This window comes from Typha angustifolia, chromosome 11 (genome assembly GCF_048772165.1).
Source record: "Typha angustifolia cultivar Huaian chromosome 11, ASM4877216v1, whole genome shotgun sequence".
Classification (NCBI taxonomy): Eukaryota; Viridiplantae; Streptophyta; class Magnoliopsida; order Poales; family Typhaceae; genus Typha; species Typha angustifolia.
In genome coordinates, this window is record NC_133249.1 from 11,916,035 (window position 1) to 11,929,963 (window position 13,929).

The following is a 13,929-nucleotide window of genomic DNA, read 5'->3' on the forward strand; positions in this document are numbered from 1 at the left end:
CCTTTCTTCTGGCAGGAGAAAAAAAAATAAGAGAAATTTTAATAAACATTAAATGCATAATATACCTCTCTGAAGGTAGTTTGAAAAAAAATAGTAAAAATGGCTTCCTCATAATCCTTGTTTAGTTTGAAGCTAAGTCCAAACTTGATGTCGAAACTTGATTAGTTGATCCTATTTTTTAATAAAAAATATTTAATTACTGAACTAAGTTAGGAGTTTTCGAACTCAAAGCAAACAATACCTAAAAAAAATAGACTACCCCTCTAACAATTAAAATGCACCATTCTTTTTTTTTTTAATCGATCGTAAGCTCTTAAACTAATCATAGGAGATCACTCCAAACTCATAGCCTCACTAAATAGCTATAGTGGTAAAACCAAATTCCTTTCGTTAGAAGCTAACCATGACAATTGAAGACCTTTATTAAAATATTCACCAACTTCCCATAATTAGCGGGATGGATGATTTCAAATCTTTTTTTTCCCATCGGTGAATGCCTTTTCCTGTACCAAATCCTTTTTTTTCCCATAATTAGCGGGATGAATGATTCTTAATCTTAATCTTTTTGGTGTTCCACTGGTGAATGGAAAACCAAATCATCCACGATCATGTGCAGGGATGGATGATTTTCGTGTACCTAGAATGCAGACAGTCTCCTCCACCATCTTATCGTTGCTTAAGGGTTATGCTGTATTAGCTAGTTTTTTCACAGCCGATTGATAGATACATTTCCTGTAACCAAGAAGGTTATGAGTTTGATTCCAATTCCAAATAATTTTGTAAAAAATTTATTTGATGGTTTAGTGGCTAAGCTCGATTCGATCGATGGTTAGGTAGTACGATTAGTTTAGAGGAGCAGCTCGGTAGTGCGATGCCTCAAAGTAGGTCTCGACGACGTTTGGTTCGGAACAGATATTCGGTGACGCATATAACTTAAAAGTCTAGACTAGGACTAAGCAACTAAAAACCTGATGAGACCTAAGTGTTTCTGTACCTAGAAAGAGTTGACACTTTGTCCGACTCATATGTAACCTTGGGCTCATGAATGATTAAGAAAAAAAGAAAAGAAAAGCTAGTTCGTCCCCCATTTTTTTTCTTTACCTTTAGTTTTTTCCTTCTTTACGAAGCATCATATGCTGTTTACTTTAAAACTGGAAGTTGAATCCTTGCAATTATCGTTTGGTAAAAAGGATGAGATGAGAGAGAGAGAGAGAGGATGAATGGGAGAAAAGAAATCTTCTGCCCCAAGATTTGGAGGATGGATGGGTGCAATTATTGTTCGCAAAGCCGGCCGGAGTGGGACGGTGAGCCGTGGGGCCGGAGGTCCTCTCACCCACAAAGGAGATAGATAGATAGCAGTACGGAGGTGGATCATTAACCACCGTCCACCGACCGATTCCAAGGAGCAAATCTCGGAAAAACCTTTGACGTCAATATATATATATATTGACTGGGATTCTGATCGACGTTTGGTGCTCCGAACTGTTGCTTTCGGTACGTAGAGCCAGAAATATTAATTAGTGAAATACGCTTTTGAAATTATTATCAAAAGAGTACGTAGAAGAAATATCCCAGGTTTAAGATTTAAAGATACACAATATACTTATGCTGAAATACTAAATCAAATTTTGGTCCGCGAAGAGTTTAAATTTCTTTATTGTTACTAAGCAGGCTGTTGACATCGAGCCAATTATTTCTAAATAGAACCTTAAAATTGATGGCTAGCTAGTTGACGTAAAACTTAATCTAGTTGGATAGCAAAGCAACGATATTATTATCCAAGGACAGATCCGAACTGTAATCTAAAAATAGGGTAGAAGTTTAGAGAAAACTAGTTTTGAGCTAGTTCATAATTAGGGTTAGCGAAACCCTTTTTAAGAGAGAGAGAATGATAGAAAACCTATTGTCCTTTTTATTAACGAGGGTTTCTTCCGTGCAATAGAATTAATTCTTCATCAATCAATTTGATGAAGATCTAACGGTTAAGATCTTTAAGGGTATAATAAGAATGAAAGATATTACCGGTTCAGCACGTAACTTTTTTTAGATATATAATCTTGCACATTATTTTTTAACAATAATATTATCTTAATATTTTATTAAGTAAAAAACATATATATTATTAATTGAGAGTAACGTATATATATCAAAATAAGGGTATTGATGTCTTTTATAATTAACTTGATGAAAATTTAATTACATTTTATCTTTTTGATTATTTTTATTATTTACATATATCTCCCGTTAGTTTAAGATTGACTTAAATTAAATTTTAATAGATAGAGATAGAGAATTATATTTAAATTGAAGTTTATCTCCAAATAATCAAATTTAAATTATTTAATATTAAATGATATCTCCTATAATTAAGGCATAATTATATTTAAGAGAAAAATTTTAACGGAAGAAAAGAAAACGTGTAGAGCGTTTCTTTCGTACTGTAAAGTTAATTGTTTATCAATCACTTTGATGAAGATTTAATGGTTAAGATCTTAAAGGATATAACAAGAAAATTGGAAAGTTAGACACACGTAATTAATCTTCTTAACTAATATACTATTTTTCTTACGTAATGTGGTTTTGGAACCGGTACTGGTACCGGGTACGAAAACTGTCTATTATAGCCGTTGGATTAAGATTATAATTTTTAAAGGTGCATTGAAGTATTTACCTTTATTAATTAATTGGCCGAATCCATAATCAATATTAGAGTATATAGTACAGTGTGTACATGCAAATTAATGATTTTATATAACTCGAACGGCGACATTATGTGTAATATAATGACTAATGAGCTTTGCTTAACATGTAATCAACTAGTTTACGTTTGTTACGTTCCAACAGTGGCCCAAACTTCTGCGGCCCGGACTTAATTAGTCAAGCACGAGTGTGAGTACGGGAAAATATGATGCCATTTTCTCTGAACAAAAGAAATGTTAATTACTGCCAGATCACTGAATTCTAGCTTAGTTTTAGATAAACTCTTTTAGTTATTTTTTTTAATATTTTGACTTCTCTTTTGCAATTTAATTATATGTTCTTATTTAAACTCTAGCGTGCATCGCATATATAAATTATGTGCACTCTATCATAATAAAATATATGTCGCATAAATAAAATATATATATTCAGTTTTTAAGAGCTTAATCTTGCTAATTAATAAAATAATTGCAAGTAAATTACTCGCTAGACCCAATGATTGTTTCTCGTGATTAGTTTGCTGACCTCAATGACCTTGAGGTTGATCTTATTCGTCTCCGTAATCTCAAGGTTGCTAATTAAAAAATTAATTACAATAAAATTGCTTGCCAGACCTAACAATTGCTTCTCGTGATCGATTTCCTAACATCAATGATCTCGAGGTTGATCTTTTTGTCTTTATAATTTTCGAGAGGCAACTCTTTTAGATCGATGTATATGTATAGAGTTGAGAGCGATACAACATGTTTTGTCCAAAGTTATTAGAGTTCTTTAAAAATCTCTCAAAAATAACGATGGACAACTCTCTAAGATATATTAAAAACCCCCTTAAATATTTCTTTTAAGAGAATTCAAGTAGCTCTGAAAGATAGCTCATAGAGTCACCATAATAAAGTAGAAATTTTGAAATTATATTGGAATTTGAAAGCCTAATGCCGTAGGGAGGGCATTCAAATGCGAGAAGCAAAAATCTTTTATTGATTCAAACTTTGATTTTCTTCATCAACCTTTATAACATAGTTATTAGGGCTGAATATTGATTCCTCGAACTGGATTATTTTTCAACTAGTGATTCACCTAGTCGAATTGCTCTGTTTGTTAGTTTTTATCAAATCAATAGCTTATCTGATTTGATAACAAATCGAACTGGTTTAATGGTCGATTCACCGGTCCGACCATATAATCTACTCCAATTCTAATAACTAACTATGCTTCATAATTATATATATATATAATATATGCTTATAGAAACGTTCTAAACGTAGTTAGAATATTTTAAAACACAGTGCTAATAAAATATAAACCTTGCAAAAGAAATAAATTCCTAATATCTATTTTTTTGTTCTTTTTTGACGTCCAAACATAACTTGATTGAGTACTACTAGAGCACGACTGAAAGGGTTAAGCTCAACTGCTAGCACTTGATTGAAGTCAAGTCTCTTTAAATAAAAGGGTTGAGTTTAATTTTTTGCAAGAACGATTTAAATTAAATAAGTCGAAGTAACCCATTTCTATGCATGAAAAGGTTGGTCGACTTGTCCAACCTAATTATCAGCAAAGCTTTATCCCATTATCTAGCTTATAACTTATGGACTCTTAAATTACTCAAATAAATAAATAATAAAATTAGTTTACTCTCTATAATTTGAACAAAATTTACTTTAACCTTATTTACTAAAATAAGTGAAAAGATTCTTCTTTCATAAATTTATTAAACAGAAAACACGACTGATGTGTATAGGACCAAAATTATTAATTTAGACAATGCTTTATATACAAGATTAAGTATTTAATTTTCTTAGCTAAGTGTATAAGTAAACACACCACACAGAAGAGCCAAGCCAATTTGAGTCTCACAATTAATTATCAGCTGATTTTTGGGCAGGCAACAGGCTCGTTAGGTCAAATTTTAAAATGCCTAAAATTATTAAATTTCAGGAAAAATATGTTTACCTATCAAATTTTAAAATTCTGCTCTGAAATTTAAAAAAAAATAATTTAAACTTTTTAAACTTTTAACCAATTTAAATTATTTTATATAAAAAACAATAAATGTGAGTCTAATTTTTCTCATAACTCACATAGTTACACTGATTGATGCTTGGAGTTGGGGTTTTTTCTAATAATATAAAATATATGCATTCAGTTTTATATTTTTATATTAAAAAGCTAAAATATAATTAAATAGTAAAAAATAGTCAAATTACTCGTTCAGCTAAAAACTCGGTGCGAAAATTTTAAATCCAGTTTGAAGATTATAATTTAAAGGACAGCAGAGGAATGACTCGGAAATCGAAGGTGGGGACCACGTGGAGACCACTGGAGTACGAATAAATATGTCAAAAGAGGCACAGAATCCAAAAGAAGGACACAAATGTTTTTTTTCAAAAAAAATGATAAGAAAGTCACTGACATAGAGGGGTATTCTGGGAAGATCACTCTATTCCCCCCATTCCCAAACCCTCTCTCTCCTTCCACTGATATTAGTTTACAAGTATATACCTCTGTCTTCCTTGACAAATGCCCGCTTCATAGAGGTACAAACTCCAAGCACATCTCATTTAATGAAAAAGGTAGAAGGTTTCGCCAATGCCAAGCCATTCACAACTGTGACCCAAACCTTAGAGCTTTTCTCCACTCTTCGGGGGAGGTGAGTTGGGTTCCACTGCAATTTTGAAAGGCTAGAGGAGGACGTGTTAGAGAAGGGAGGAGAAAGAGAAGGATTCGATGGGAGCGAGGCACCACAAGGTGGTAGGAGGAGTTTCTACGAAATGGGTCTCTTTGCTCTGCTTCTTCTTCTTCTTCTTGGGCTTTTGCGTGGTTAACAGGTGAGTTTTGACGAGATGAGTCTCAAATTTTTTATTTTTTTATTTTTATTTTTGTGTAAGAGTACATTACTTGGTGCCTTTTGACGAGATGGGTCTTTGTTTTGGTCGACCAATGTTGCTTTCTTGTGCTTTAGCCATAATTTCTGCAGCAAATTTGCTTTTGGGTAGACTGCATTTTTGCTATTGTACTGAAGCTGAGAATGGGGCTAGAGTTTAGTCATGGGAGCTTCACTGGAAGAGTTGGCTGCATTGAGGGGCCACTGATAGGAATATTTCATGAGGATTGCAAAACTTTGTTAAATTTGTTTTAAAAGAAAGGATTCACAAGGTATCCGTTGGATATGGTAGTCTAATTTGTGGGGCATTCATTTCTTTTGCCACTATCAATTGGGTGGAAGATAATCATGTCATGCCCTGGCCACTAGATCTCATTATTTCTTCTACTCATTTCGGGTCTATATGCATGCAAAGTGAGTTGGTAAATATTTGGTCATTTCCGCTTGTGTGCTTTTTTAGTTTCTTTAGCCCTGCAATGGAAGGGTAAGAATCTAATAGACTAGGATTAAACATGTGGAGAGGTAAAAATGTGTTGGACTAGAGTGGCATTGATGAAGATCCTACATGAAGACACATAATAGAGGGAGTCAAATTGTTACTGCACAAGCATTTGCTGCTTAAGAATGAATAGATTAGAATACAGAATGGATTAGATCTCCTCACTACTGCTTAGTGTTGTTGTACAATATTTAAATAGACTCTGAAACACATATATCTTATTTTGATCATATTGCCAATTACATAGAAAACCTTACACTTTGCATGACAGTGATTTGGAAAGAACCAAATATTCTTAAGAGGTTAGAGAGGATAACATCACCAATCAGTTGATATGAACTTTATATCTTTGTTTGTTTTGCTTCAAGTATATTTACATCTATTGTCGTTGGTATGTTGAGATGGTTGTGCCTGCAATGATTTGGCTTTATCTTCAATAATGCTGTGTAACTGAGTTGGAAATTTGAGCCTCTTTCCTGAGAAATCAGCCAATTGCAAAATAAATTAGAATCAAGGGTAAATTGTCTGGTTATGATTTTTTCATATAAATTTTCTTCTTATGTATTAATAACTTGTCTGTTTCTGATCAAAGTTGTGTAACATCTATTTTCTTGTGTGATCTGTCAATGTTATAGGCTTTTTCTTTTTTTGTATATGACAGGATTTGGACTGTTCCTGAGGTAATTGAAGTAAATGGAAAGGACTCAATAGTGGAAAGGACTCGAGCTAGATTATCTGAAGTTTACATAGAGTGTGAAAACAAGGTAAGGTAAAATAGAACTGCTAAAGCTACCATGAAAGTACTGCAGATTACGTATTAGTTTTACTTTGTGATTGTGGTTCTTAGCATTTATTGGCACATACATCTATCCATGATCTCATATAGCTAGATAAAGCATGAATGGTATCTAATGACTTCACTGCATGCTGCTGGCCTGCTATTTTATGCTGACATAATTTTATCTCTTCTATTTCAGGAGGTTTCCATTCCTGAAGGGGATATACTTAGTCAAGTATCACGAACTCATGATGTGATAATGTAACCTCTATCTTCCTTTGGAATCATTGTCTTTTGTCTCATTCTACAGTATTGAAATATTATTGTTAAGATAACGAAGATTTTGCAACTGCTGTCAATTTAAAGTTTTTGAACATCGCGATATGATGACCAAGTTCTTCTATATCAGGACCTTAGATAAAACAATATCAAATCTAGAGATGAAACTAGCAGCAGCTAGAGCTGCTGCTGCCAGTAATCAGGGTAGATCTCCAATTGCTGTGAAGTCAGGAATCACTCAATCAAAGGAACGACCAAAAGTCTTCTTTGTCATGGGTATCATAACTGCATTCAGCAGCAGAAATCGTAGAGACTCAATCAGGGAAACCTGGATGCCTCGTGGTAAACTTTAGTCACACTCTCTAGCTAAATGCATGGTACTATGAGAATCAATATTTCTAGTCTCAAATACTCTTTATTGCTAGGTGAAAATTTAAGAAGGCTAGAGAAAGATAAAGGAATTGTTATCCGCTTTGTCATTGGCCACAGGTTTGTGTCAATGTAATCAGAATTCTAGTAGTTTATTTTTTCTAGATATTGCTAATATATTTTGCTGGAAATTTTCATGCTGTAGTGCAACTCCTGGCAGTCTGTTAGACCGTACAATTGATGCAGAAGATGAGCGGCACCAAGATTTCTTGAAATTGGTATGTTCATCTATGTTAGTTTTCCTTGCATGCTACATTTTTTTTCCCTTTTACATGCATTAGTTTTGCAGCCTATCTAGGAACTTCTTATGGAGATTCTCACACTATGAAATTAATGACCTTGCAGAACCATGTTGAAGGCTACCATGAGCTGTCATCAAAGACTCAAGTATACTTCTCAACTGCTGTAGCAATTTGGGATGCTGATTTTTATATAAAAGTTGATGATGATGTGCATGTCAATATTGGTTGGTTACTCGTGAATTTTATAAGCTATAACTTTTAACCACTGGCAGTGTTGCTTATAATATGTTACATTGACTCTAATTTCCTTACTCTTCTTGCAACAGGTTCAATTGGTTTCACTTTAGCACGCCACAGATCAAAACCACGAATTTATATTGGATGCATGAAATCTGGACCAGTTCTTGCAAAAAAGTAAAAGTTTTGACACCAATACTTTTTGCAGGAAATTTCGAATAACATCTTACAATATTTTGCCTATCATAAAGTTCAAATCCTTAATATGTGTAGAGGACTCAAGTATCATGAACCAGAATATTGGAAGTTTGGTGAGGAGGGAAACAGGTACTTTAGACATGCAACAGGACAGTTGTATGCCCTATCCAAAGATTTGGCTACATATATATCAGTTAACCGGTGAGCCCAATGTCATCTGGCTTCTGCATTTATTAGTTGCTACAATGCACTTGTTCATCACCCTAAACCTATCCGTCTTGTTATTTTGCAGACATATTCTGCATAAATATGCTAATGAAGATGTTTCTTTGGGTTCCTGGTTTATTGGTCTCGATGTTGAGCATATTGATGAGAGGAGCCTCTGTTGTGGGACTCCCCCAGGTAAATGTCATTCTAAGAAAATTCTGCAGCACATTATGATAATGTAGAGTTAGAGCCTCTAAGTAAACACCAAATAGTCATCTTTGATACTTGAGAGGATACTTAATCTTCCTATCTCACTAGCTCACGTGATGTTCATCATTTTGAAGAGAAAATAGTACCTTCTGTATTTCTGCCTCCCTTGGTTGCATGACAAATTGATAAGCGTAACTCTTTTGGCACCGTCTCCAGAATCTGTCTGCTCAGTCTTAGGATACAAAGCATCGATCTATACAAAATTATTGTGATTTTAAGTTACATTCAATGACTTGAATCTACATACTTCCTGGGGTTTACAGAGACTCCAGAGTATCTCTTGTAAGAGTACTTTGGAGTACTTATTTATATCTAGATTTTATAGAGCTATCAACAATTGGTATCTTTCCTTTGAGTTCGAGAACTTATCTATACCATACCTTGATTCAAACTTTGAAAATATAAAGCACCGAACCTACTCCAACACCAATAATGAAAATCAATTCACTCTAACTTTACCACTTAATCAGTCCATCCAGTTCCATGACCGTCTGAAGTAACAGCAGTATAAGCATCAGACTGAAACTGCTTCTGCAATTTGGAATAGGTTTGCAATTAGTCCTGTAGCACTTTATAATTTGTCAGCTGAAGCTCTGGAGATCCATTTTCATGTTTAATGATTGCATGATTCAACCCAACACTTGCTTTGATCCGCCTTTCGTGTAAAATAACCTCTTCCAAGATATTTGGTTCATTGTAACCGGATATAGCGATGCTGCATCTAGAGATCCATATTTTTCTTTTGTTTAGTTATATATTGTGATGTTGGTTATCTCACAACACTAGAGAGAGAGAGAGATTAGAAGTTCTGTGGCATGATCCTTTGTATTCACTATGGTGTAAGATTATAAGCATAATCTCTATTGCTTGAATCCTTGCAACATCTATTATGCTTTTCTATATCCTTCCAATTATATTACGTACTCCATCTTTGTACACTTCTGAACAAATCTAATAAGTGAAAGTTTTGCAGACTGCGAGTGGAAGGCACAAGCTGGGAATCCTTGTGGAGCATCCTTCGATTGGAACTGCAGCGGCATCTGTAAGTCAGCAGAGAGGATGGATGAGGTCCATCAGAGATGTGCAGAAACTGATGGAGCTGTTTGGCATACCAGTTTCTAAGAACTTAAAAAGGGTTCCCTCTCTTCTAACCCTTTGTAACATGTAAGAATGGTCAATGTGGTAATGAAAAAAGTCAGCTTAAATTTTGTAAAATGTAACTTGAATGGGTGGAGCTTATTTTAAAAGAACCCTTCCTTCAAGGTTAAATTGGGTAGTCAAACCGGTGAATTGACTATGAAGTCAGTTTAGGTTTATTATCCTATTATACCCTCTTAAGGATATTTTAGTCTAGTAAATATATTTTTAAAATTAAAGTGTAATTAAGATATGAGTTTGTATAAGTCATAATTTGATATACTTAAACGTAAATAGTACTTAAAAATAGCTAAAATATAGAAGAAATATAATTGTATTTCTTTTATTGGTATTTTTTTTTAGTTTTATAAAATTATTTAGAACTACAAATATACCATATTAATATTTACCCTTGTAGATTCATAACTTAGTGTTCCTAAACCTACTTAATTCTACTTCGAATTAACATAGAGATTGGTACTTACGATGGAAGACTCTGACTAAACTTTAAAGATATCCTAAATTAACCACCTAAGTGCTTGGTTGGAGTTAAATACGAAGACTCGTCTGAACTTAATTAGAATTTTGTATTTTCGAAAGAGAATTTTAGGCGAAAACCATAAAGTGGTTTGGCACTATACAAATTTCCTTATTTTTTTATTACATAATCACTCAATTGCACTATTTTAAACTAAAATGCCCTTTAGTTTTAGGTGCGAAGAGAAAGGTATTTAATTTGAATTTTTTTAAGGGTTAAATATATTTTATCCTCCTGTAATTATGTCCAAAATTATTTTATCCCTCTTTATTTCAAAAAGTTTCAAACCGACACTATAATTATAACTAAAGTGAAACTATTAGTTTTTCTTTTAAATTTAACTGAATACTATAGCTATTTTAATAATTTTGTTGTATTATATTAAAATCTATATGTCTTCTCTAACAAATATGATAGAGGTATTTTAGTTATTTTGATGTCATTCAGTTAAATTTAATAAAAAAAACCAACTATTTTATTTTAATTATAAATATAGGGACTGATTTAATACTTTGTAAGTATAGCAGGTAAAATAATTTTTGGCATAAGTATATGGGTAAAACATATTTAACTTTTTTTCTAATACAAAAAATCCGTACCTTTCCTAGAAAGATATTACGTTTTAAAAATAAGTATATAAATCACTCTTCTCCTTCTTTTATTCCTTGTACCAGTATTCCATCTAAATAAGTAGAACCAAATCTCATATACTTAATCTCGTACAAAGAATCAATTGATGAGTTGATAAATGTCGTAAATTTATAGATAAATATAAGACTACATACAACACCCAATTACATGTTGAATGTATTTTTGATATTCAAATACTTGTGTGAAGAGTGTTACACTGTTGACCTACTTCTCCTGTTAAAAAAAGATATATAGCAATGAATTATGATGTTTATCAGTGGATTACGACATTCTTCATTTATCTCCTCCAAGTCCACTGTTTGTTAGAGTTGCCCTTCCTCATATAGGGGTAAGTGTCCATGGCCACTTTTCTCTCCTTGCGGTGGTTTTGAATCCGATTTGCCTCCACTTACTAGGCATCTCAATTGACCATGATATCTTGGGCCATGAAAATATGAGAAGGGATTGGATCCTTGACCCAACTTTCAATATCCACCATATCTATCCTAACATGATTGAGGAAGCCAATCGAGTAGACAAAGACATGGCTGGAGATTTCCTTTAGATCCTTTCAGGAGAAGGTGGCTCAAAATTGAGTCATCTCCCAAAGCGAAAGGTAGTTCACAAAGCCTTTGAGATCCTTCCAATGCATTTTTATTTATTTTCAACTTATGCATTTAACCTTTATGTGTTCCGGTCAAATTTGAAGATCCTTATTAGAAATAAAGAGATGGAGATTGAATATGCTCCCAAATGCATTTAAAATAATATCGGTTGGATTTTAAATGACAAATATATGATAAAGAAGTTTCAAAAATGCATATATGTTTGAAATAATTATTATATTTTTGTTGTTTGAAATCTAATCGGTATTATTTTAGAAGCGTTGGAAATTTTTTACAATCTTCTAAAACTTTGTATCTAGTGAGGATTTTCAATTCAACATCTGAATTAGTGAAATATGATGAAAAATATATGAGAATTTTATATATAGCACCTTACATTTTTTATGAAATTGCGGTTTCTACTATATATATATATATATATATATTCACTATTTACAAATCGAGTCATATGATTTAGCAAATATACAAAAAAAAACACTTTCAGTTAGATTTAAACTAACACTGATCGGGCATATGAGAATATTTCAACAAATTTAATTAGTTTTTAAAAAGACCAAAATACCCTTGGGTTAGGTTAGGTAAAATTGTGTTATGTAATGTTATGTTGGGTTTGGTTGAGTTGAATATATATATTAGGTAAATATAATTTAGCTGAGAATATTTTTATTACCTTTCTACTATAGTTAACTTAATCTAAAGGTTTAATTAAGTCTAGCAAACAAATTTAACAGCAAAACATTTTCTAGCTAAATCATAGAGATCGATTTATAAATAGTAAAAAAATATAAGATATACACTATAATTTTATTATAAGGTAGAGTGTCATATGCAAATTTTTTAAAATATAATGATTGCATTTTAGTTAATTCCAAGGGGTTAAGTTAAAATTAGATAGTAGTTCAATAAAATTGAGCCAAACTATAGGGAGTTAAAGTACCATTTTTCTTTAAGAATATTTAAATATTTAGAGTTATTAAATAAGTCATTGTGAGATTTTATAACTGTCACTAAATTTGTCATAACAAGTCTGGAGTTAAGTTTGTGACCTGGTTATATGCATTATTGACCTTCTCAAAAGATTTGAGTCAATATATATTTACCCATATCTTCCACCAGCAAAATCAACCATTTTGTGTAAGGGGGTTGTCCTCTTCCCCATGACATTTTATAACTTCTTTTGATACTTTTGGCGTTTAAAATAAATTTCAAAATATTTAAATTTACTTCAAAAAATTTAAAATAAAATATTACACACTGAGTTTGTAACTAGTTGAATTGAAAATTCTACTGTGTCAAGTTAACTTAATTGAGTTTTCCTTTAAGTTTTCTGAGTATCTTTTAGACTCTGGATGCATTTTGTAGTGAACAGAAGTATGGTTTTCTTAATGTTATAATTCCCAATGGCTAATGGAAATCTTGGCTTAAGGGCTTAATTAGTAGATACGCACTTAACTCACTAGACTTAGGTAGACACGAGTATCAAACCAAGGGCACACATAACTCTATAAAAGTGCCATGCTGTCACTAGGTGAATAACAGAATACAGTTTGGCTTATTGAAGTATATTTTTTGACAAACAGACTATGATACTTGTTTCAATGAAACTTAATTAGTGGCATATTTCTTTATATCACGGGCTAATTGATGATAACATACTAAAATAACTAACTCTATACGAGTTGGTGGTACCCATCCCTGTGACTAAAGACTGTCGTGCGATCTTATTATGGAGAAAAAAAAAAATTTGGTAGCTTTGCTCAGCAGTTCAACTCTGTTAATCGATCGGCGGTGTGGTTGGCTTGGAGAGCAGCTTATTAGTCTAACAGTTTAGAGCAGATCTTAATAGCATTTAGTTTGGGTCAATAGTTTCGTAACACACATGACTTAAAGCTTAGACTAGATATCGTACTACATTAGTTAAAAATTTGATGAAGCCTAAGTATTTTTATATCTAAAAATAATAGCTCTTGAATAATAAAAAAAGAAGATAACAAGCTAGAATATTCTAACCCTATAAGAACAGGAGGCTCTGCCCAAACTCAGTCGGGCTAGATGATCACTACCTCTGGTTGCTGGAATATGGCCTTAGATTACGAGATCCAAACTCTCTTAAATAGTTTAAGTAAATCGCACGGCATCCTCGTTATATTAATTGTATACTAACATATACAATTAGGTCACCACCAAAAGACTAAATAAAATTCAACTCTTCGTACAAGCAGTTAGAATAGCCAATCAACAAGTAATAGTCCTTAGTCTTTCCTATGTTGGCAAA

General features: G+C 32.6%; 1 protein-coding gene across 1 annotated transcript; it reads left to right on the forward strand.

Moving 5' to 3' along the window:
* The first annotated feature begins 5,201 nt into the window (after window positions 1-5,201).
* On the forward strand, window positions 5,202-9,938 carry LOC140770703 (beta-1,6-galactosyltransferase GALT31A). The gene is made up of 11 exons (XM_073111962.1): window positions 5,202-5,528; window positions 6,745-6,847; window positions 7,061-7,122; window positions 7,271-7,482; window positions 7,566-7,629; window positions 7,715-7,787; window positions 7,915-8,035; window positions 8,138-8,225; window positions 8,322-8,447; window positions 8,539-8,648; window positions 9,697-9,938. The coding sequence occupies exons 1-11, from the start codon at window positions 5,428-5,430 to the stop codon at window positions 9,843-9,845; spliced, it is 1,209 nt and encodes a 402-aa protein (XP_072968063.1). The 5' UTR covers window positions 5,202-5,427; the 3' UTR covers window positions 9,846-9,938.
* The last annotated feature ends 3,991 nt before the right edge of the window (window positions 9,939-13,929 follow it).

Excerpts from the sequence above, each read along its gene's own strand:
- LOC140770703 (XM_073111962.1), top strand. The coding sequence starts at position 5,428 with ATGGGAGCGAGGCACCACAAGGTGGTAGGAGGAGTTTCTACGAAATGG. Across the intron at positions 6,848-7,060 it reads ACATAGAGTGTGAAAACAAG|GAGGTTTCCATTCCTGAAGG; the intron begins GTAAGGTAAAAT and ends CTTCTATTTCAG. Across the intron at positions 8,448-8,538 it reads ACATATATATCAGTTAACCG|ACATATTCTGCATAAATATG; the intron begins GTGAGCCCAATG and ends GTTATTTTGCAG.